The following is a 20,171-nucleotide window of genomic DNA, read 5'->3' on the forward strand; positions in this document are numbered from 1 at the left end:
TATATAAAATGTGTATGTTATAGTGTAACTTTGCCTTTAAGTTTCTTTTTACTTCTTTGTGATGGAGTGGCAACAATGTGTTGACCATGAACAAAAAATGTCCAATCTCCAAGTCTTATTTGAAATACTGTTTGCTTTTTAAGCACAAACTTTAGTTGCGATAATTGATTTACGATATTAAAACCCTATATAAACGATTATATTTTAACGATGACGTACGTTTTGGGTTTCCCTAATTATTATCCCCGAAATACCTACATAGGTAGGACAACTGCTCTTTATAATATCAACCTTTGCGCCTTGCAAATCCAACAAAGCCAATGATTTACAGGCATTTAGATGATTATTGGTTCCTATAATACCTTTGGCATATTCTAACCATAATTCATGTAGTTTAGTGGCTGATTCGTATGGTATTGTATCCTTTAATGAAAGTAGCCCAGTAGCTTTTGATGCTTTATTACTTAATCCACTAAATTTTGAATATGGAAGTCTTATGCTTGAATTGGGGGCTTTGGTATTCAATAAAGTTGTGACTTCCTCCTTTGTTAACTTGTTAAGATGTAAAACACGGTTTTCTATTCTACTTCTCCATGATTCCAGAGTATCACCTGACTCTCCTGCAAGACGTATGATTGAATCCCTTTGCTTTGGGGGTTTTGAGTTATCTATTATGGGTTGGTAGAGAGATTTATTTGTATTTCCACTATTATCCACCTGTGTAGTCCATTTTCCTAACATATTGTTGCCATAATTCATTTTAAATTGTATTATACACTTATATAAATACTAATAACAAGTATCGCCCAACCATACGTTCGGACAGCTACCTCTGCGGATGGAGCATCGACCAGATGAGTAACACAAACACATACATTGTAACAGATTAGAATCGTGGACTTCCACCCTGTGTCTGTCGTTTTGCTGTAGAGTCACCCTGTAATTGTTGCCCATGTTGCATCATAGACGGGTAATGAGGGTTTTGTGTATACCTCTGATTAGGGGAAAAATAAGCCTCCGGATTATGCATTGGCATCTGCATCTGTTGGTAATTCATCTGTGAGAATCCATTTTGTTGGAATGACTGCTGTGGTAATTGCATCTGAGACATAGGAGGGTGTTGCATTTGGGGCATTTGTACGGGCTGAAAGTTTGATTGAGGGAAGTTATTTTGTTTCATCTGTTGTTGTTGCTGCATCAATCTTTGTTGTAACATTCTTTGTTGCTGATACATTTGCTGTGAGTATTGAGCGTAAATATGCTGTGGAAATGCCTGCGGGCTAGTTCCACCATTATTTCCTGGTTTAATAGGATACATTGGCTTTAAGCCAGGTGGGCGATTTTGTCCCATATTCTGCATCATTAATCTTTGCAAAGCAATTTGTTGGAACGATCCATCGTCGTCCTGAACATTTTGCTGCTGTATATTTTGGACTTGAGGCATTCCTTGTTGAATAGGTAATCCTGGCATACTTTGCATACCCTGAAGTCCTTGGACATTAGGAACAACAGGGCCCTTGTGTTTAGGAAGGGGTTTTGAAGCCATCAATTGACGTGGAGTAGACGGATACATTTGCATCGGTTCAACGTTTTCACGCTCAATAAATTGTTCATCCTTTGGCTTTAAACTTTGCATTTGCGTCCCCAAAGATTCAGAGAGGTGAGGGACATTTTGTTGCCAATATTCAAGTTCTTTGCGTAAACTTTCTACCTTGTTAACAACATTTATCATGATAGCTGCATCACCCCTCACGATACTAAACAGTTACATTGGTACAGAAAGGAACTTACCAATAAAGCTCATTAGAAGCTTGAGAAGAAACAATTGGAGGTGAAATATTGAGCTCGGACAACATTTCATCTACAGCGTCATTGTGCCTTTGTGTAAGCTGAGATTTATAAAATGCGATACAAGAACTGGCGAGCCACACATTTTTACTCTGTAACTGATCCATTTTAGGTGTTGGAATAATATCAGCCTCATTTATATGAAATCTGCGTTTTAGTTTCCGCATTTCGGACCTCTTTTTTTCTTCGCTCTTTAATTTTGTTTCTGCCTGCTTAATATCATTAAGAAGTTGAGCTTCTAAATCTTTTTGCTCCTTTGTAATCCTATAACTTCTTTCCAACATCTGACGACGATCACGATCATTATCAGGGTTGTATGTATATTTAACAAGTGGATGTCTGGTAGACTCATCCTTTAACGCCAACACTATTGGATGGTTCGGGTTATTGTGTTTCATAATTTCATTCTTAATTTTCTCTTCAAATAGGAACTCAACTATACGCTTTGTCACAGAGTAGTAGCGTTGTTTTAATTTCTCCAGGGGGATATCCTTTCTCCATTTAAAACAATCGTGAATCGCTATAAATCGCAATTCAAACATTTCACATAAGTCAAAAAGCAAATCTGTTTCATCTTTAGTCCACGTCGGATCAAGCTCCTGCATGTATATACATAGATACCAAGTTCACTTACGGCAAGGTGGAAACGATAAAAATCATCCGAATAGCGATATATTTTTATTGAGGGGTTGACACGTGCAAATGGATAAGAATCCAAAATCGTGTCTTCTTCCTCAATAGGTGGAAGAGGAGATGTGGTATTGTCATCTACATTATGCGATATAAATTTCTTGTTTACGGATTTTTGCTTTCTTTTAGAAGATAAATATTCATTAGACTTTTCAAAATGACGCCAATGGCGTAAGACCAAGCCATCAGAACGTGCTGGATTACGAAATGAACATAATTTCCAAATATGGCGATTTTCATCTATGTTAGATCTCAGCTGTTTGGAATCTGAATTTGCGACTGTTCCCTAAAATAAGGCTTAGTTTTGCACAGATGAATAAAATAGTATGTAAATATTGATATAGCAAGAAGATATGATCGCCGTGTCAAGTATAAAACTTTACAAAACATTCGTCTGTGTACAACGGGGTCAATAAAGGAGATAATAGCCCAGAGTTAAAACGGGGTGTATATGATAATAGGAATAAATTTACCTTTATTAAAATCCGATACGAAGTAGGTATAGAAGAAAGCTCCTTTTGGGCATCCTTCAAACCTTTTTTTTCCATCTATATAGTTGACACACTGATAGAACCAAGTAATAATAAGCGATGAATTGTAGTTATACGCGATTAAACCGTGCAGCAACGGTATAGTTGTGATACAAAGGTCCCAAAGACAGCCTAGAACCCTATGGGCATCAAGAAATTGCTCTATCACCTGTGGGGTGTTTAGATCAGAGAACCAAAAAGTCCCTTGTACACTTTATGGTTTAGAATAAGTAACCATATGTGTATTTTATATTATAATCATAATTTAAGTGCGGTCTGTTTAGACCGAGTTTAAAACTGATGTGTTATCGTTAGTGCTACATTGACACATTTTGTATTTCTACTGAAAGCGCACTGTTCGCATATACACCTTTCTTTTGTCTTTGACTATTTATAATTATAATTGAGTTATATTTATAAAAATGGCATTTTTGTTTCAGAGAATAATTCCCGAAGAAAAGCTTGGCGCCTTAAATAATTACTCATTTTCACACGCAGCTCTCACTCCTTTAGATAGGCTTCTAAATCACATATGGTGGATTCCGATTCATAAAACAGTCCCCAGGGTGTGTACTATTTTACATTGATTATACTCATTTTCAGTGGATTGCACCGAATGTGTTAACAATATGTGGAGGATTGTCCGTAGTTTTGCTAAATTTTCTAATATTTTTTAATATGCCAGACCTAGTTTCATCTGACATACCAAAATGGCTTCCAATCGCAATTGCGATATGCATAATCTTGTACATGGTATGGTTTTAATTATATATCAATATTATCCAGACATTTGACGGTATTGATGGGATGCAAGCAAGGAGTCTCGGTTTATCATCACCTTTGGGGCAGTTGTTGGATCATGGTTTGGATGCCATGACAACTTCTTTCTATCCATATTTCTTCCTTATTCTTACACCCAATGGATATGATTTTCCTATCGCATTTGTGGGTTTTTAAATGCTAGTATAACCATAATATAGGAGGTTATTGTTGCCCAGCTCAATGTATTAGTGATAAATTGGAGAGAGGTCCAATTTGGTGGATTTTCTTACTCTTCATTACCGTTTACTGGTGTATCTGAACCTATGCTTGGGGTTTGTTATTATTTTCTTTAGCAAAACACTTTCAGACTATTATTGCTCTGTTCGTTCACTATTTCCATCCCGGAGTATTCGCCAAATCAGCTTCAGTTCTTTTTTCCTCATGTTCATTTCTGCAAAAATTATATGGTTATGTTCCATATGATCTTACTATTCTCGAATTTATCGAATACCTCTCGGTTTCCTGGTATGTTTTATACAAACTTTTACACTCACTATAGTGCATCTTCTTCTATTGTTACATTTCTTGTACAATCGTATAAACAATGTAAAAAGAAGTCTACGTTTTACGGTATGTTGTAGCAGTTACTATACATAATCTGTTCAGCTTTTCTTCTTTATGCTTTAGCGCACACAACACTTCCACTTATCCCACTGATTCTTCCAAGAGATTTACACAGGCCTTTTTGTATTTTTGCATCTTCTGTTGGGGGTATAGTCTCTATAGATTGGGTTATTAGTGCTGTATCTAAAACCAAATCTAATTTCTTCCATCCCCAATTAGTTTTGCATTATACGGTTATCTTGAGCCTTCTCTTACAGCATCTCGGAGAGGCCCTTGGAGTTGACATGGGATATTGGACCGCAGATCCTATTCTGCTCAAAAATGTTCTACTATACACAACCATATTTGGGTTCAGTTATACGTTTTTAAAATTTTCAAAGACGATTTACGAGATCAAAGCACACTTGGGGATCCCTATTTTCACAGTTCCTCCTCAAGTGTATCACGCTAAGAAGGCATAATATGTAGCTTTATTCATATTTTGTGTAATATATGGTGAATTTATTAAAATTTATGACTTGAGTATGATTTTTAGGCGCTGATATACTTCCTCAGCAGATGGTCTTTTCTCTGGGCATTGATCGGCCATGTGCACCATTAGTTCATACCATGGTTTAAGGTCTATTTTGATAAATTGTGGCGCATCATGTGATTTTCTAAAGTTTTCCAGGGTGTCTAGTCGTTCCATAACCGTGTTGAATCTTGGACACAAAAGCTCCAGTAGAATCAAAGCTGCTGAATATATATCTGCCTTTTCAGTACAGTTACCACCACCTTCTGGCGCCGTATACCCAGGGGTTCCAATCACCTGTCCTCTAACAGATACTTGTGTTGCATCACTAAGGAGATGTGCCTTCGCACTTGTAATTGTTCCAGATACAGATGAATGTGAATTTTCCTCAATAAATCCAACCAAGCCTAAATCTCCAATCTTTAATGCGTGTGTTTTCAAATCCACAAATATATTCTCTGGTTTTAAATCACGGTGTATGAAGCAGTTGCTATGTATATCCCTTAAACCCTTTATAAGTTGCTTGAAAAGTTCAAATTCTACTGTCTTTCCATTGTGACCCTTCAAAAATTCAAGGGGTTTATCACTTCTAGATGGTCTATTTAGCCATTGTCTCAAGGTAAAACCGTTACACATTTCCATAAGGATCAAAAGAACAACCGGAAATTGTTTTTCTTGCTCTTTTGGGGTATTTGTATTTATAACGCTAAAACTAGATTTATCGGTGTCACTTGATAATTTCTGATTTCCCTCCTCAATGGTTTCCTTGAATTGAATATGGCTTCCTTCACTTGCGTAAGGAAATTCAGACGAATCATTGGAATTACCCTTGGATGTATTATTGCGTTTAGCAGCACACGAGCTACCACGTTCCTGAACATTTTGTCTTCTATTTCTCCTTATAAATAGTTTAGGTATCTTAGAGACCCTATTTTTAATACTTTGTGCTATTTTACTAAAGTTAGGAAATGCGTCATCCGAACTGGGATTTTGAATGTATTGACATACTATGTCGTGATATTGCTGTAAATAATCATCCAGTTCCCTAGATTTTTGAGCAGATATAGCTTTTGTATCTATTAAATGACGAACATTATTTGCTGCAGCGATCTGAAGCTCTCTAGTCATTTGAGCTAGTGGTAGAAAATGTGGTTCTTCACACCACCACGTATAATATCGAACCACATATTTACTATAAATATCACGATTCGCCGCAACTTCTCTAAAATAACGCCTAGAGCTTAAATCTTCACTGGCTTTAAGCCTAAGAAGAACAAATTTAACAGCATAAATGGGATTTCCAGGTTCTAAACGGTGCTGAGCTCTATAAACAGCTCCGAATCCTCCTTTACCAAGAAGTTTTATACACTCGAAGGTTCGCAAAAAACGGCCATTTTCCAGAAATTTTGCAAGTATACTAGTACTGGGTATGACAGAAAGGGCACTGGAATTCGCTTCCTTTTCTAATACATCCTTTTTATTCAAAACACTACCATTATTTGATTTTGTTAGAATATTTCCTCTTTGGAATTTATTCTGTTTTGTTGAACCAAAAACATTAATAAGACTTTGTTCTTCTATCCAAACGGACTTAGAAAATGGATCATCTTGTTCATTTGTGAAAAAATTACCCTCACTTTTGGCACGCCTGAGTTCGGTAGAAAGTTTGTGATCCACGGAGAGATTAACGTCGGAATAACGATCAAGAGAAATATTATCTGGCTCACTAAAATCCGATTTAGAAGATTCTTGCGATGAGTTACTACTGAGCATATCAATGTTATTATTTGTACTTTTATTATCAATTGGGTTATCAAAATGTTTGTGCACTTGTTTACGCACTCTCCTATAAATCCATACCAATGGTGTTAAAACGATGGCTATTACCCAAGATATTAATAACCACCACCACTTTAGCAGAAATGTAGTGCTTTCATCAATACCTGGTTTTGGCTTATTATCGTACAACTCTTTAATCACTAAATTCCTGTGATTTATACTATCCATAATTTTCAATACAATTCCATTATCCGGTCTGTAAGAATCAACTACCTTTATAATGTCATCATTAATAAATAAGGATTTACCCTTTATATTATTAGAGCTCGAGAGTCTCAATGTAGAATGCGAATTTATAGGATGTGGTAGCAAAAATTGCGTAGGAGGCGGAAGTGGTATTCTGCTTATTAGTTCTAAAGTATGAATTCCATCCCTTTTACTTTCAAAAACAGCGAATACCGACGTTATTGGGAAGGGAAACTGTAATTCAGATTCAGATTTAGATAGCCCTGATATATTAAAACGCAAATTATTGTTATTCACAGTAATTATATTCCTGATATTCTGAACTATATGATCATTTTTCATTTCGGTATTCACAGAACCAATTTCACGCCAATTAAAGCTCCAGATTTCTTGATGTTTTCTCTCACTATAAGCCTTTACAGACCAATCTGTATATCCAATGTGTATTTGCTGCCTTTTCTCATCTATATTTGGCATGATATAATCGACTTCATATTCATCGCTAGCTGGACCGCCAGTGTTGTGACGCATAATATGGTCACCTGTTTCAAAATCTAATGCTAATATAGTTGATTTTCTGTGGCCTTGGAGATAAACACCCTCAAGTAAATGTGTATAAAGAGGGGTATAATTGACAATATCTTTTACATGTATCTGCAATAATTTTGTATGGTGTTCATCGACATAATATACATATCCATCATAACTTGGAACCAAATGACGTGTAAACATATCATTCGGGCCCTTATATTTTTTATCGTTAGCATTTCTATCTTTTCTTTCAGAAAATATATCATTCTCAACTATTCTTTTTCTGGTGATTTTCTTTCCTGCGATGTCCTCTATTGCACAAACTTGGTATTTTTCTAGAGAAGGTTTGTTCATTTTCAACATGTTCTTAGTTAACCTTGACACCCAAACCAAATTCCTAGAAAAGTTGGTTCTATATGCTAATCCTTCAGTATCTACGACGATCAATGATATATCTTTAACAAATATGTCATCAGCTATCTGCACATTGCCTATCTGATCATTAACCAACGCCAATTTTGATGAAAATATTTCATTATTAGCCAAATCTTGTGGTTTTTTTTCATCCTCAAGGAAACGAATCTCTTCCGTTGTCGGATATTGTGCGTTGGCATATGTGATCCAAGGAACATTAAATCCGAAATTAGTACTCTTTTGGAGTCCAATTTTCTTGGCAGGTATCTTGTTTATGTGAGACATAATGTATGAAACCACAATTACAAACGATATAAAGATAACATAATGTACCATTTTATGTAACATCTTGGTACAATTAGCCTATACCTAATTTCTATTATCTCCTAATTGTGGATATAGGCATCATGTGTCTGTTGTAAAAACACTGAAAAGATTCAAGGCTCTTTTAACGATACATCATTAAAAGAAGAATACATTTCATCCCATTGTATGCCAATATTAAATCTGCCTATTACTTTATGATTTGTAGAATTTTAATGGTATAACCCAAATATTATCTCTTATGTCAACTTGGTTTCATATTTATTGAATCAGAATGAAATTAAGAGACCACGGAGGGACTGCCTAAATTGTTTCAAAGTTTAGCCTAAAGGGTTTACGATATTCTATAACCATTGAACTCTTAGAGATAATTTTTTGGTATCATAATATCAAAACAATCAGAATATTACTTTAAATTTTCATTACATTGATAAAATAAGAGAATTGGAAGTATTTAGAAAGTAATGTGTACTAATATATTAGTTTACATAAATGAATTAAGGAGAAGTAACGTCACAAACGTACATGGAACTACGAATATAAAGTTTAAAATAAATACAAGAATATAACTGAAAATGGTGATCTTTGCCATACAATTAGCTGAGAAAATGGTCACCACCCATACCGAATATTCAGTAGGCGCCAATTCTCAAACAGGAAAACATAGGTCCTATAATAATTAATAATATGGGTATTTTTGCTAGGATTTAAATATCGACGATCCGTTGTCTTATCCACGGAATGTGTCAGTGATCATCCACTTCTTACTTCTTCTGCAGAGACACAAATTTGTAGCAACAGAACTATACAATTAAACTGACTGTATATAAAACGGAAATTTCTCTCTTCAATTGCTCAGTTGTTTACATATAAATGGATAGTTTTATATCCAGTCATATCATCACAAAATAAATAGTAATATAATTGAATATCTATAATATTTAACAATGACTAGGTATATTCATTCTCATATCTCATATTATGTGTCATTGAATAAAGAAAAGTAGATACTGAGGTTACGTCGCTGATACATCTGTTAATGTAATATGTTTGGCTTTACAAGGCCAACTGACAGCCATTAAAGTTAATGATAGAGAATATCCAAATGTGGATTCCAAATTTGTTAGGGTGCGAAGGCATGTCATGAAGCAGGATATAAAATAATATCGGTGCTCAGTGTTAATATCTCCAAATGCTAAAAAGTATAACACTAGGATCCTGTACGCTGGCTGTAATATAATATGCTAGTTATAATATCGGTACCAAAATTACGATATATGAGATAAACGATGCTAATAAAATCTGTGTACATTCGTCAGGCTATGTGCTCAAGACCAAACAACATTTTAAAGGTATACTATATTCATTTGATTCGCAAGAACCATCCTAAAAAACTAAGAAGCTCAGTTATGACCCACTCTCCGATATCTTTAGTAACTTGTAAAATAGTGCAGTTATGAAAGAAATTCCAATGACTATCAGGGGTGGTTTCTCTTATTTATCATTCCTTTATGTCCTTAATATTCTTTAAAGTTTGAATAATCTTCAGTATTAATATAAACACCATGGCAACAGCGATTAAGCCAGAACGCCGTCGTACTACTCGTTGGGGTAGAATAGACGATGGAAAAACCATGGTTATCTATAATTCAACAAATTCATTTATGAATGAACTGAAGATGTTGACTAACAAGGCAGAAAACTTCTCAAATGACGAGGAAAAGAAGACGCGTTGGGGAAACGAAGAAGAAAAGCCATTTTTGCCACCTCCATATGTTGATTTACCTTCTGGTCTTACACCTTCCCAGGTGGACCAGTTCTTACGTGAACAAAGACATGATGAACTTGCCAGGAAAATTACTTCTGGTGAATTAGAATTTGGTGATCCAGACATCCGTCCTCCATCTCCACCTCCAGTTTATGATAAAACCGGAAGCAGGGTCAACACTCGTGATGTAAGAACAAAAAATGCAATGAACGATGAGTACAATAGGCTTGTAGAGTATCTTATTAAACACCTACCAGGTTTTGTTCCACCTGCAGATTTTAAACCCCTGAAAAAAGTTCGAAAAATAATTATACCCCTCGATAAATATCCCGAGTACAATTTTATGGGCTTGGTCATTGGACCAAGAGGTTGTAATCATAAAAGATTAGAAGCTGAAAGTGGTGCTCAAATATCTTTGAGAGGTCGTGGAACACTAAAGGAAGGAAAACAAAGGGATCACCAAACAGATGAAGATGCCGCTATGCCAATGCATGTTCATATCTCTGCGGATAAAGAAGAGTGTGTGGAACGTGCTGTACAGTTAATAGAGCCCTTGTTGGATCCATTCCATCCAAAACATGAAGAATTTAAACGCAAGGGTCTGGAACAACTAGCGTTAGTCAATGGCGTGGCGCTTGGAATCGTAGATGTTGGTCGTTGTAGTATATGTGGAGGGAGTGGTCACAGAGCCCATGAATGCCAAGATGCACCTCTTTTGTATAACTATAGACGCGCTGATGTAAAATGTGCTCTTTGTGGTGATATGGGTCATGTTACTAGTGACTGTAAATTAGCACGTGGCATGAATATAAGTCTGGTACAGCAATACATGCCACAATATACTCAAGAAGTTGTAAAAATAGATCAGGAATATAATCGCATGATGACGGAAATCACAGGAACAGAAGAACAGAAGCAGGAGGCACAACAGGCTCAACAATATCAGATGGCGTACTATCAACAACAATACCAACAACATATGCAATATCAGCAACAGTACTATACACAGTATCAACAACAGTATTATTACCAGCAATATCCATATCAACAATATGGGAGTACGGCTCCTGTTGAGCCACAAATTATAAGTGCTCAACCCCCAGAGGGAGAAGGGGTTTTACCTCCAAGCAGTTAAATATTAAAAACTATTGTACACAGTTGATTTCCAATAACTCTTGTTTTATGAAGTATCTCCATAATTCTGGTTCGTGTTCATAGTCTTCTGGAGTTCTTATGCTTCCTGTTGTATCCAGAGACAAATCCAAATATTTTGACATGGCATTTGCGATTTTTGTTTTAATTACGGCAGCCGCATCTTTGTCGACATAAACTTTCGGAAACTTTATGGAAAGCCACAAATATATTTCCAGAGTCTATAAATACCAATATATTTAAATGTACAGCTTACCTGATATAAAAGCTCTAAAGTTTTGAAGTGAGTATAGGCATCTTCGGCGTGTTTATTGTGTTCAACAGAGTAGAATTTGTCATCAGAAAGTGACTCTTCAGTAAAAATGTTGTTTAGTTTTACTGAATTTAAAATAGAGTGGCTGATAGCAAAGGTACGTAATACAAGAATAGGGAGCATTCCAGTCCCCAATGGTACAAAAATGTATTCAACAAGGGTGGATATTGGTAATTCAATAGCACGGAGTACTCTTGCGATTCTATTCAATGGTGCAAAATCACACACCTCAAATATTTCACCAGTTTTAACCATTGAAAATAATCTAAAGGTTGTTAAATTTTAAAACAAAATCTTACAATTTAATCGAATCAGAGAAGTTCGTATTTCCAGCAACGTTTGTTACTGATGTACTGAAAGCTGAAATAACTGATGTTGAAGGTGCTATTATAGCTTTATCAATTGGTGGTTGAGGTGATACCATAAGTTTCTTTAATAACATTGTATCACGTTCCTGTAAACAACCAACTTCTCCGTGCCCACAACTCATAGAATATCGACCTGCACGGCCGGCAATTTGTTGAACTTCAGAAATGTTTAGAGTTCTTTTCTCATTTCCATCATATTTTTTCAATGAATGGAAGATTATACGCCTTATTCTTACATTTACACCCATTCCAATTGCATCTGATGATATTAGGATTTTGGCCTTTCTCTCATTAAACTTTTGTATCTGATCACATCTAACCTCTGGTGGAAGTGAACCATAAACTATACTAGTTTTTGAGTGATCCATAGTATCCCAATTGTATTTGGTGGATTCTATTTTGTTTCTTAAGGAAAAAACATCAAAACGTGAGAAACACACTACGCAATCACCGGGTTTTAACTCTTCAATTAACAATTCTTTATCTAATATCACCAAGTTGCTCAGTCTTGCGTGCCTTTTAATTTCCAACTATAAAAAGGTTAGAGTGGTAATATAAGGCATACCGTATCTCCAGATATATCAACGAGTTTCCTTGCTAAAGGTAAACAAGATTCATTTCCACATACATGGACTTCTTTAGCCTATTCATATATATATATATATATATCAATCTTCCAAAGTACCTTCAAACCCAAAAATGCTCTGGTCCATGCATATCCACGTACTGGATCTCCAATCATTTGCATCTCATCGACAATCGCACAATCATAAATGTTATTCAGAGGAGCCATCTCAACTGTGCAAGAAAGGTGTGTTTCCTGTATCAAAGATGTCACAAAAATCCATCAAGTACATACTGTATCGTTGATTACTCGTTCTTGCCCCGTGAGAAGAGCACATGATACATTGGATTTATTCAGCTTGTTTTGTATTTCCCAGGCAAGTAAACGTAAGGGAGAACAATAAATTCCAGTTGAAGAACATTCCAATCTACGATAAGCATCATGTGTCTTACCACTGTTTGGAGGACCGACATGTAATATAACATGCCTACAAGAAAGTTTCTCTCCCGAAAACTCTAATTCAGGATGGCGAATATCCTAAAAATACTTTGTAAGAATTAAAAGATAATAAATGTACAAATCATACCGCCAGATGTTTCATGTTGTTGTAAGTAATGAGTAGCTGAGGCATGTGTAGTCTTGCAAAATCAGACAAATGGAGCAAAAACTCATTAGACACCTCATCGTTCATAAGAAGAGATTGGTCTAAATCCATAGATGAGACAGTCTTGAACGAATCTATATTATTTCTTATAAATATCTTCTTATTCACATTCTTGTCCAAATAATCCAAAAAATTTGCCCTAAAATCTGAGTTCCTTAATAAAAAAGGAGGTATATTGCGTTTGGATAATTTCCGTGTCCAACTAGAATCATTTAGCAGTCCAACTAGTGTATTATTTACAAGAATACGTTCATTGTTGGTAAGTGGGAGTAAATCTTGAAGATGTTTGTATAGCTTAGTAGAAGATGTTAACTTATTGGCACACAATCTAATATGAGTTAAATGTGTACGGGGAATGTTAGTACTAACATTGTTTATTAGAGGATAAATCATTATAAACCTCAGACCATGAATTCAGGTTTACGATACTTAGGGCATGTGAGAGTGGAGATACCTGCTATAGATATTTGCGCTCCATTCTACAATACAAAACTGAACCTAGATAGCAGCGTAAAGTACGGCGCGCATACATTTTATTATATAATATAAACTCCTTACTAAAATAGATAGGGATGTCTTTGCCGCTAAAGAAGAGTCAAACTGATGGAGATGTTCTGAAAGAGAGAACGATATATCTTCCGACCGTTTTATAATCATTATACACTAAAATTTTGTTTAAATCTTTACGAAGGTGAATAAGAACGAGATATTTTATGTAGACCTAGGCTGCCATTTTCGATTGACGCAAACAGGTGCGAGTGGTCGAAGTACTACACATCAGTCATCCAAAACCTTAAAATTGACTTGTAACTATTTAAATGAAAGAATAACTTTAGGATGCTGGTAAGTTGATAAAGTAGTATCTTTGAATGTAACTCAATCTCGAAAATGGCTACGCCGAAATTACCCTTGATTACACCGAAAAAGGCAGTTCCTGGCTTGCCAAAAATTGTTCCTAAAGTTATAGTTAACTCACCTCCAGAAATTAAGCCGTTAGTCAAGGTTATACCGCCCGTCCAGCGTTTAGTATCTGGTACAATACACAATGCTAGTAGAACGGATAGTTTTTCAAACCCTCCCAAAGATATAGATTCTGGAAGTAGTAAGATAGACGAGCATACAGATGGCATGAATAATGAAGATTCTGCAGCGAGTCCAGGTAGAACCCTGGCTCATGCGATGACCCTTTCAATAAATCACAGTGACCAAACGAAATTATCACGAAACAATAGTTTAGAATCCCAATTTAGATTACCAACAAAAGAATTGTCTTCAATGCAAGCGAATGACACGGCAGATAACATGTTATCCAACACTGTATTGAAGAAGATTCCGTCAAGATCTGATGCAAACAATAGCCTGGAAATGGGATGTACTAATTACACGGAAAAGGAAGATAATGAAATAGGTTACACACCTTGGATGAAGATTGAAGAGAGAATTAACCAAATAAGGTCCCTAGCTCTGAATGAATTTAAAAATATCGCACATAATGACCACAAAGAACTTCCAAAAGAAGGAGGATTGTACGACAACTATAATACACATTACGAGGACAGAGATACCTGGCATAAAGAAGCGGAACATCAGCTCAGCTATACCATGGTTCAAAAACTTAAGGATAAGAAAGAACCTAAACCTGGTAAATCTAATTGGGAGTTTATAAATGGATTTGTTAAACCGAGGCGCAAACCATTCACAAGCATGTCCGAATTATCAAAACATTTCCAGAAGAATGATTCCAAGGATCAGCACGAATTGGTCAAATTGTTGCTCGTTTGCAGGGACCTTGAAAAAACTATTGAGGAGCAACGTACAGTGCTAGATATGTTAGATCACGATTTGAGAGAAGCAAGAGGCATCCTACCGGAGACATTAACTGATGTGAATATGAGAGGTTTGGAAGGACGTAGTCCTGGTCCTAAACCAGACTATCCTACAAGTGATATACCTTTATTCATAAAGGGGAGAGTATTTCTTTTGCCCAAAGATCATAAGGAATCCGGACTTTCTTAAAAATATGATTTAATTGTAACATACTACTATGTTACGTACACATTTAGTTATGATGGTGCAAAAATATTCGATTTTATTACATAGCCACTATATTTAAATTCAATACTCGTTTGTAATCACGTTTCCTGTTAACGTTGGCCAGTGTCATTTTGGGGCAATGGGTATCGCTATGCAGTCAGTTTTTCAATCCTGAAATGTTTCGTTCGTAAAAAACTTTTTATATATTTTTAGTAATGTTTCTGCTTATTTGACCTGATTATATCATGTATTCTATTGTAGTTTGGAATTGGCATCTCATCACTATATATATTCCACAAAATGCAGTTATTTTCCAACATTTGTAATGGATTAAGAAGTTTTCCTTATAATTTATCAAATTTATCTACGTTTAAACTTAGGAATCCCACTTGTAGAATATTTAATTTAAGTTTTTCAGCCAATTCTCGATATAAGTATGGAAATTCACGATACAATACATACAATAAAAACAAAAATACAGCACACTATCTTCCTACTAGGATAGCTGCAAATAGGAGGTTTTATCAAGCCCCTAAACACGACACTAAGCGAAACCGTGGTTATGCTTACTCGCTCTTTGCAATTCTAGGTTTGTTAAACAATCAAACATTTATTATATAATAGTTGTTACTGCTGCTTGTTCTACAGTAGTATATTTTCAAGGCCATCCGCATTTGGCAGATATAAGTCATGTCATCGTCGAAAGTATTCTAAATAGTCATAGGATTCAAAATATCGCATCAAAATTCGCAGAAGAAGTTGTTAAAAATGTGCTCAATGACCAGCAAATCCAAGAGTTAGCGGCAGAAAGATTAAAGAGTGTAATTCTAGAATCCCAAACCATATTGGAAGATATATTGTTCAAAGTTTTAAATTCGCAAGAAACTCTAGATTGCGTTACTAGGGTTTCCAAGGATATTACAAACCAGCTATGCAATGATCCATATATACAAGAGCAGGTCGGACACTTACTCTTGATGAGTATTAATACTGAGGCCGCTGTTACTGGTGCCTCCAAATGGGTGATTGAGCTGTTTGATAGGGAAGAGATCAAAGAATCGATAGTAACATTATTGTAAGTTATTCTTATCTATTAATATAAATGTTATAGTGCGCAAAATGTACTCTCTGATGTGAGAATGCAAAATGAAGCCTTACAATTTGTTTGTTTTTGACATCGTATTCACAACTATTTTCAGTGCAAAAATGTTGGTGAAGAGTTCCTAAGCGATAAGAAAACTCTGGATGAATCTCTAATATTCCTCAAGGGTGTACTTGATAGCCCAAGTATACACAATCATCTCTCTAAGACACTCTGGGAAGTGTTTAAAATTACTCTTTATCCAAGATGGTTGTGTTTTTAGTCATTATATATCATTTACTACAGGCTTATGACTCAAGGAATCGGTAGTTTGAGGGTGCCAGAAACAACCAAGCTGGAAGAATATTACTAAGTATATTCATTCTACCGTTAGTTCAGTTTAGTTTGCTCAAAGTTAACATCCTAAAAGATCCCACAGTTATCACAAATAACAAACACATGTTAAAATAACCCACTAAAAAGTTAAAATTTAATATCAATCCTGGTTTGGCTTACATAGGTACTCAATAATTCCAGGATCACTTTGTTCTGTCTGTATGCATACCACAACTTAACATTCCATTTTAAGCAAAGATTTTCAAGTTAAATAGATGCGTTATGGTTAAAATAGATAGCATCCTTCAGGAAAGTTCTGGAAATATTTGTTTGTCTAATTTTTATTCTGCATGCTGCGTACTTTTTTTAATCTTGCATGGGGTAATGGCTATACATTGTAAAATTCAGTTTCTCGACAAGCTTAGCTTCTGATACAGTTTGAACGTAGCATAGTAGTAGATCTATGACAACTTTGTCAGAGTTATCAAAGGTGGCATATCTGAGTTATGCATATCTAACAATTGTTTTGGTATGAAAAATTGATGTGTACGTAAATATCGAAAAATTTTTCCTTTTTATGTTGTAAAATATGGAAGAAAACAAAAATGTAGTCGCGAATGTCCCCGTGAAGGGTAAATATAGTTGTCTGAGTAATAAACACGTTGTCTTTTCTCTGTTTAATTTGGCAACATTTGTTGAGTACTTCAACCTTCAAGTAATATTTTCCTCAATGAGAGGGTTAGAGATGTCATTGGGATTTTCTCCAAACCAACTGTCTAAATTAACAATGGTAGAAGAGCTTGCATTGGTTTCATTCATACCGATTTGGGGGCTACTCTCTGAAACCTATGAGGTGAAATATTTGCTAGCGTTAGCATTGCTAATATCTGGCATATTGTCAATAATATTAGGTGCAGTGTCCAACTATGGATTGGTAGGTTTGTTTTGTACATTAACTTTTACTATAGATACTCGTTCTCCATTTATTCAATGGCGCAACAATGGGAAGTGTAACTCCATCAACACAAAAGTATATTGTCTCTAGGAAAGATATGAACTTTGGATTTGCATTTGGTATACTGCATGCAACAATGTGTACCGCTAGATTAGTATCTTCTATTACCGTCACAAGACTTTCGACAGAAGTTATATTCAATACACCTGGCTGGAGAATATGTTTATTTTCCTTCGGCATATTTTGTATTTTGGTTTCACCATTCCTTTTTCTTATACCAAAATTTCACAAAGATCCTGCAAGAATTATTATCCCAAGTGAGAAAAAATCTATAAAATCGCGTATAAACCATATGCTTTCATTTTTGTCTGCAAGTATTCGTGAAACATTCATCACTAGAACCTCAAGAATCCTGCTGGTGTTGGTATGTAGTTTAAAAATTGGATTAAAACAATATAGCTTTTCTTCTCGGATGGTCCATTTGTTGCGTTCGGTTTCGTAACTATATTTTTGCAATACCTTGGCCTCACAGATTCAAATGCAGGAATAACAACAGGTCTTGTTGTAGTAGGTGGACTCTTTGGTGGTGTTTTTGGCGGCTTGACTACAGACTATTTTCATAAAAAATCGCCGAAATATGGGAGACTGATATTTGGTATATACTTAATATATAAACACAACTTTACAGGGAGTTTGAGCGTTCTAGTCAGGATTGCAACATTTTTACTAGCATTCTCTCTAGTAACTATTGATAACATGGAAAGACTATACCCTTTGGTCGTTGTTTGCCTATTTCTTAATGGTATGACATTTATGACCGTAAGCTGCATAGATCGTGCCATTCTCGCCGATGTTATTATGCCAAATTATCAAAGCTCAGCAATAGCTATTGTTCGTTTGTTTTATCAATTATACAATCTTGCAGAGTAGATGTGTCGCTGGAGTGGCAAGTAGCCTTGTGTTTAACCCACTCATGGGAGTATTAACAGAAAACTTATATGGCTACCAACCCATCCAAATGGATTTAAAACATGTACCAAAGGGGTTGATCGAAAAAAATGCATATGCACTGAGGAATTCCATAATGATCATCAGTTTGAGTACAACATGCATTGTCTTTCTTCTATATATAGTGCTATGCATATCATTCGGTACGTTCCATATAATTAACACTTCACTTGTAAATCAGGGAGGGATGCAGCATGGATCAAACACAGAATTGCATCTAGAGAGGAGCGCAAGCTGGAGGATTTATACTCTACGACAAGTGAGGAGGCTCGAGTTACGGCTGAAGCAATACCGTAAAAATAATTATAATGTGCATGTTTAAGTGCCTACGCTTTACGTATGGAGAGTAAACACCCGTTATTTATGCGTTGGTGTGGTGCGACTAAGTGGTACGTGCCATTGTCTATATTTTTTCACCTGAGCTCCATCTATACTAGAGATTATAATATATTTAATCTGGTTAGTGTTATTTGGTGGTTTATATACTCTTCAGAACTATCATTCAGCCTTTAAAGCTGATAAAGACGATTTGCTATCTGTAATTCAACACTTAACGTTTTCAATGTCAACAAATTGTAATAAAGATTTGAATTTAATTATATTTACAACTTGTGAAGTCAAAGCGTTCTCATCAAAGTGTTGTGACTCTATAAGGGAGTGGTTACTGTTAGCATCAACTACTTTTACTCCTAAACCATCCATAAATTTTACTGAAATCAACGTAATTACGTCTGATATTCCGACTATAACTCAGCTACTTCAGTACGATGGTTTGTGTGACTGTATGTCTTACATAAATTTTTAGGTGTTATACTAACCGGGAGTTTTTCTTCTATTGGTGAGAATAAACCATGGATGCAAAAACTCTGCAATACTATTAGGCTATGCTTTTTGAATGAGATTCCAATTTATGGTGTATGCTTTGGGTTCCAAATCATTTCATATGCCTTCGGATCTTCATTCATGGTTGCTCCTTATGGATACAATTTTGGATGCCTTGAATATAATTTGACAGATGATGCCTTATCACTTATTACACCTCATGTTGAGCATCTCATAAGAGAAAATAGTGCTTCTGGGCTGGTATCAGGTGATGTATCTGTTCATATCCCACCAGATATTTCGCCCGCAAGAATTGTATTTAAATCGGATGAAAATCTGAAAGGTAAGTCTTTTTTGGCAATTAAATTTTTTTAGGCAATTCGTTTGGTTTGGCTAATAAACAGTATGCTATTTTTTCTCATAATGATATTGTAACATCGCTTCCTAATGTCAGCAACATTGAGTTTTGGGATACTCCTGAACATGAGAAAAAGGATATTTCAGAAAACTTATCGGATATGGTCGCTATAAACATTGGCAGTAACAAAATAGCTCCTGTCCTCGGGTTAATCTTGGGTAATAAAAAGAAGAAGTTCATGTTGTCCGTTCAAGCCCATCCAGAATTTGACGCTCCATCAGGTAATATTGAATCTGCCAAATATTGATTATTAGGCCAAAATTTGTTCCAAAGTATCCTAAAAGACAAAAGTACGAATGGGATAGTGACGCAAGAGCAGTACAGTAGCGCTGTTGGTTTCATGAAAAATTCAAACGCAGGATACATGTATGGAAGGGTAGTAATCTCCCTATTTTTAAATGGACATATATGAAGACAAAATTTAGATT

General features: G+C 35.5%; 9 protein-coding genes across 9 annotated transcripts, besides 3 other annotated features; 5 read left to right on the plus strand and 4 right to left on the minus strand.

Annotated features, from left to right (window-relative positions):
* Nucleotides 1-17: 17 nt before the first annotated feature.
* BEWA_042940 (conserved hypothetical protein) lies at nt 18-759 on the minus strand (the record flags this gene model as incomplete). The annotated part of the gene is made up of 2 exons (XM_004833648.1): nt 18-185; nt 220-759. 2 exons carry the CDS (start codon nt 757-759, stop codon nt 18-20), a joined length of 708 nt encoding a protein of 235 aa, XP_004833705.1.
* A 127-nt stretch (nt 760-886) lies between these two features.
* Nucleotides 887-3,086, minus strand: BEWA_042950 (conserved hypothetical protein; the record flags this gene model as incomplete). The annotated part of the gene is made up of 4 exons (XM_004833649.1): nt 887-1,757; nt 1,792-2,447; nt 2,483-2,824; nt 3,012-3,086. The coding sequence occupies 4 exons, from the start codon at nt 3,084-3,086 to the stop codon at nt 887-889; spliced, it is 1,944 nt and encodes a 647-aa protein (XP_004833706.1).
* A 185-nt stretch (nt 3,087-3,271) lies between these two features.
* BEWA_042960 (ethanolaminephosphotransferase, putative) lies at nt 3,272-4,915 on the plus strand (the record flags this gene model as incomplete). The annotated part of the gene is made up of 7 exons (XM_004833650.1): nt 3,272-3,634; nt 3,672-3,821; nt 3,855-4,013; nt 4,049-4,162; nt 4,198-4,355; nt 4,390-4,460; nt 4,518-4,915. The coding sequence occupies exons 1-7, from the start codon at nt 3,491-3,493 to the stop codon at nt 4,913-4,915; spliced, it is 1,194 nt and encodes a 397-aa protein (XP_004833707.1). The 5' UTR covers nt 3,272-3,490.
* Nucleotides 3,457-3,492: a sequence feature (AT_rich).
* A 50-nt stretch (nt 4,916-4,965) lies between the features above and the next one.
* On the minus strand, nt 4,966-8,271 carry BEWA_042970 (protein kinase domain containing protein; the record flags this gene model as incomplete). The annotated part of the gene is made up of 1 exon (XM_004833651.1): nt 4,966-8,271. The coding sequence occupies one exon, from the start codon at nt 8,269-8,271 to the stop codon at nt 4,966-4,968; it is 3,306 nt and encodes a 1,101-aa protein (XP_004833708.1).
* A 1,484-nt stretch (nt 8,272-9,755) lies between these two features.
* BEWA_042980 (conserved hypothetical protein) lies at nt 9,756-11,167 on the plus strand. Its single transcript, XM_004833652.1, has one exon. The coding sequence runs from the start codon at nt 9,825-9,827 to the stop codon at nt 11,160-11,162; it is 1,338 nt and encodes a 445-aa protein (XP_004833709.1). The 5' UTR covers nt 9,756-9,824; the 3' UTR covers nt 11,163-11,167.
* Nucleotides 10,986-11,080: a microsatellite.
* A 5-nt stretch (nt 11,168-11,172) lies between the features above and the next one.
* BEWA_042990 (ATP-dependent RNA and DNA helicase, putative) lies at nt 11,173-13,482 on the minus strand (the record flags this gene model as incomplete). The annotated part of the gene is made up of 7 exons (XM_004833653.1): nt 11,173-11,400; nt 11,436-11,757; nt 11,792-12,390; nt 12,426-12,503; nt 12,546-12,680; nt 12,720-12,962; nt 13,012-13,482. The coding sequence occupies 7 exons, from the start codon at nt 13,480-13,482 to the stop codon at nt 11,173-11,175; spliced, it is 2,076 nt and encodes a 691-aa protein (XP_004833710.1).
* Nucleotides 12,510-12,529: a microsatellite.
* Nucleotides 13,483-13,570: 88 nt separating the features above from the next.
* BEWA_043000 (conserved hypothetical protein) lies at nt 13,571-15,105 on the plus strand (the record flags this gene model as incomplete). Its single annotated transcript, XM_004833654.1, has 1 exon — nt 13,571-15,105. Exon 1 carries the CDS (start codon nt 13,978-13,980, stop codon nt 15,103-15,105), a length of 1,128 nt encoding a protein of 375 aa, XP_004833711.1. The 5' UTR covers nt 13,571-13,977.
* Nucleotides 15,106-15,423: 318 nt separating this feature from the next.
* BEWA_043010 (hypothetical protein) lies at nt 15,424-16,487 on the plus strand (the record flags this gene model as incomplete). Its single annotated transcript, XM_004833655.1, has 4 exons — nt 15,424-15,712; nt 15,748-16,198; nt 16,235-16,286; nt 16,323-16,487. The coding sequence occupies 4 exons, from the start codon at nt 15,424-15,426 to the stop codon at nt 16,485-16,487; spliced, it is 957 nt and encodes a 318-aa protein (XP_004833712.1).
* A 642-nt stretch (nt 16,488-17,129) lies between these two features.
* Nucleotides 17,130-19,990, plus strand: BEWA_043020 (conserved hypothetical protein; the record flags this gene model as incomplete). The annotated part of the gene is made up of 9 exons (XM_004833656.1): nt 17,130-17,474; nt 17,509-17,919; nt 17,955-18,150; nt 18,184-18,386; nt 18,421-18,646; nt 18,685-18,776; nt 18,997-19,273; nt 19,309-19,668; nt 19,701-19,990. The coding sequence occupies 9 exons, from the start codon at nt 17,130-17,132 to the stop codon at nt 19,988-19,990; spliced, it is 2,400 nt and encodes a 799-aa protein (XP_004833713.1).
* Between the last annotated feature and the right edge of the window lie 181 nt (nt 19,991-20,171).

Source organism: Theileria equi (assembly GCF_000342415.1).
Source record: "Theileria equi strain WA chromosome 2 map unlocalized gcontig_1105316255037, whole genome shotgun sequence".
Taxonomy (NCBI): domain Eukaryota; phylum Apicomplexa; class Aconoidasida; order Piroplasmida; family Theileriidae; genus Theileria; species Theileria equi.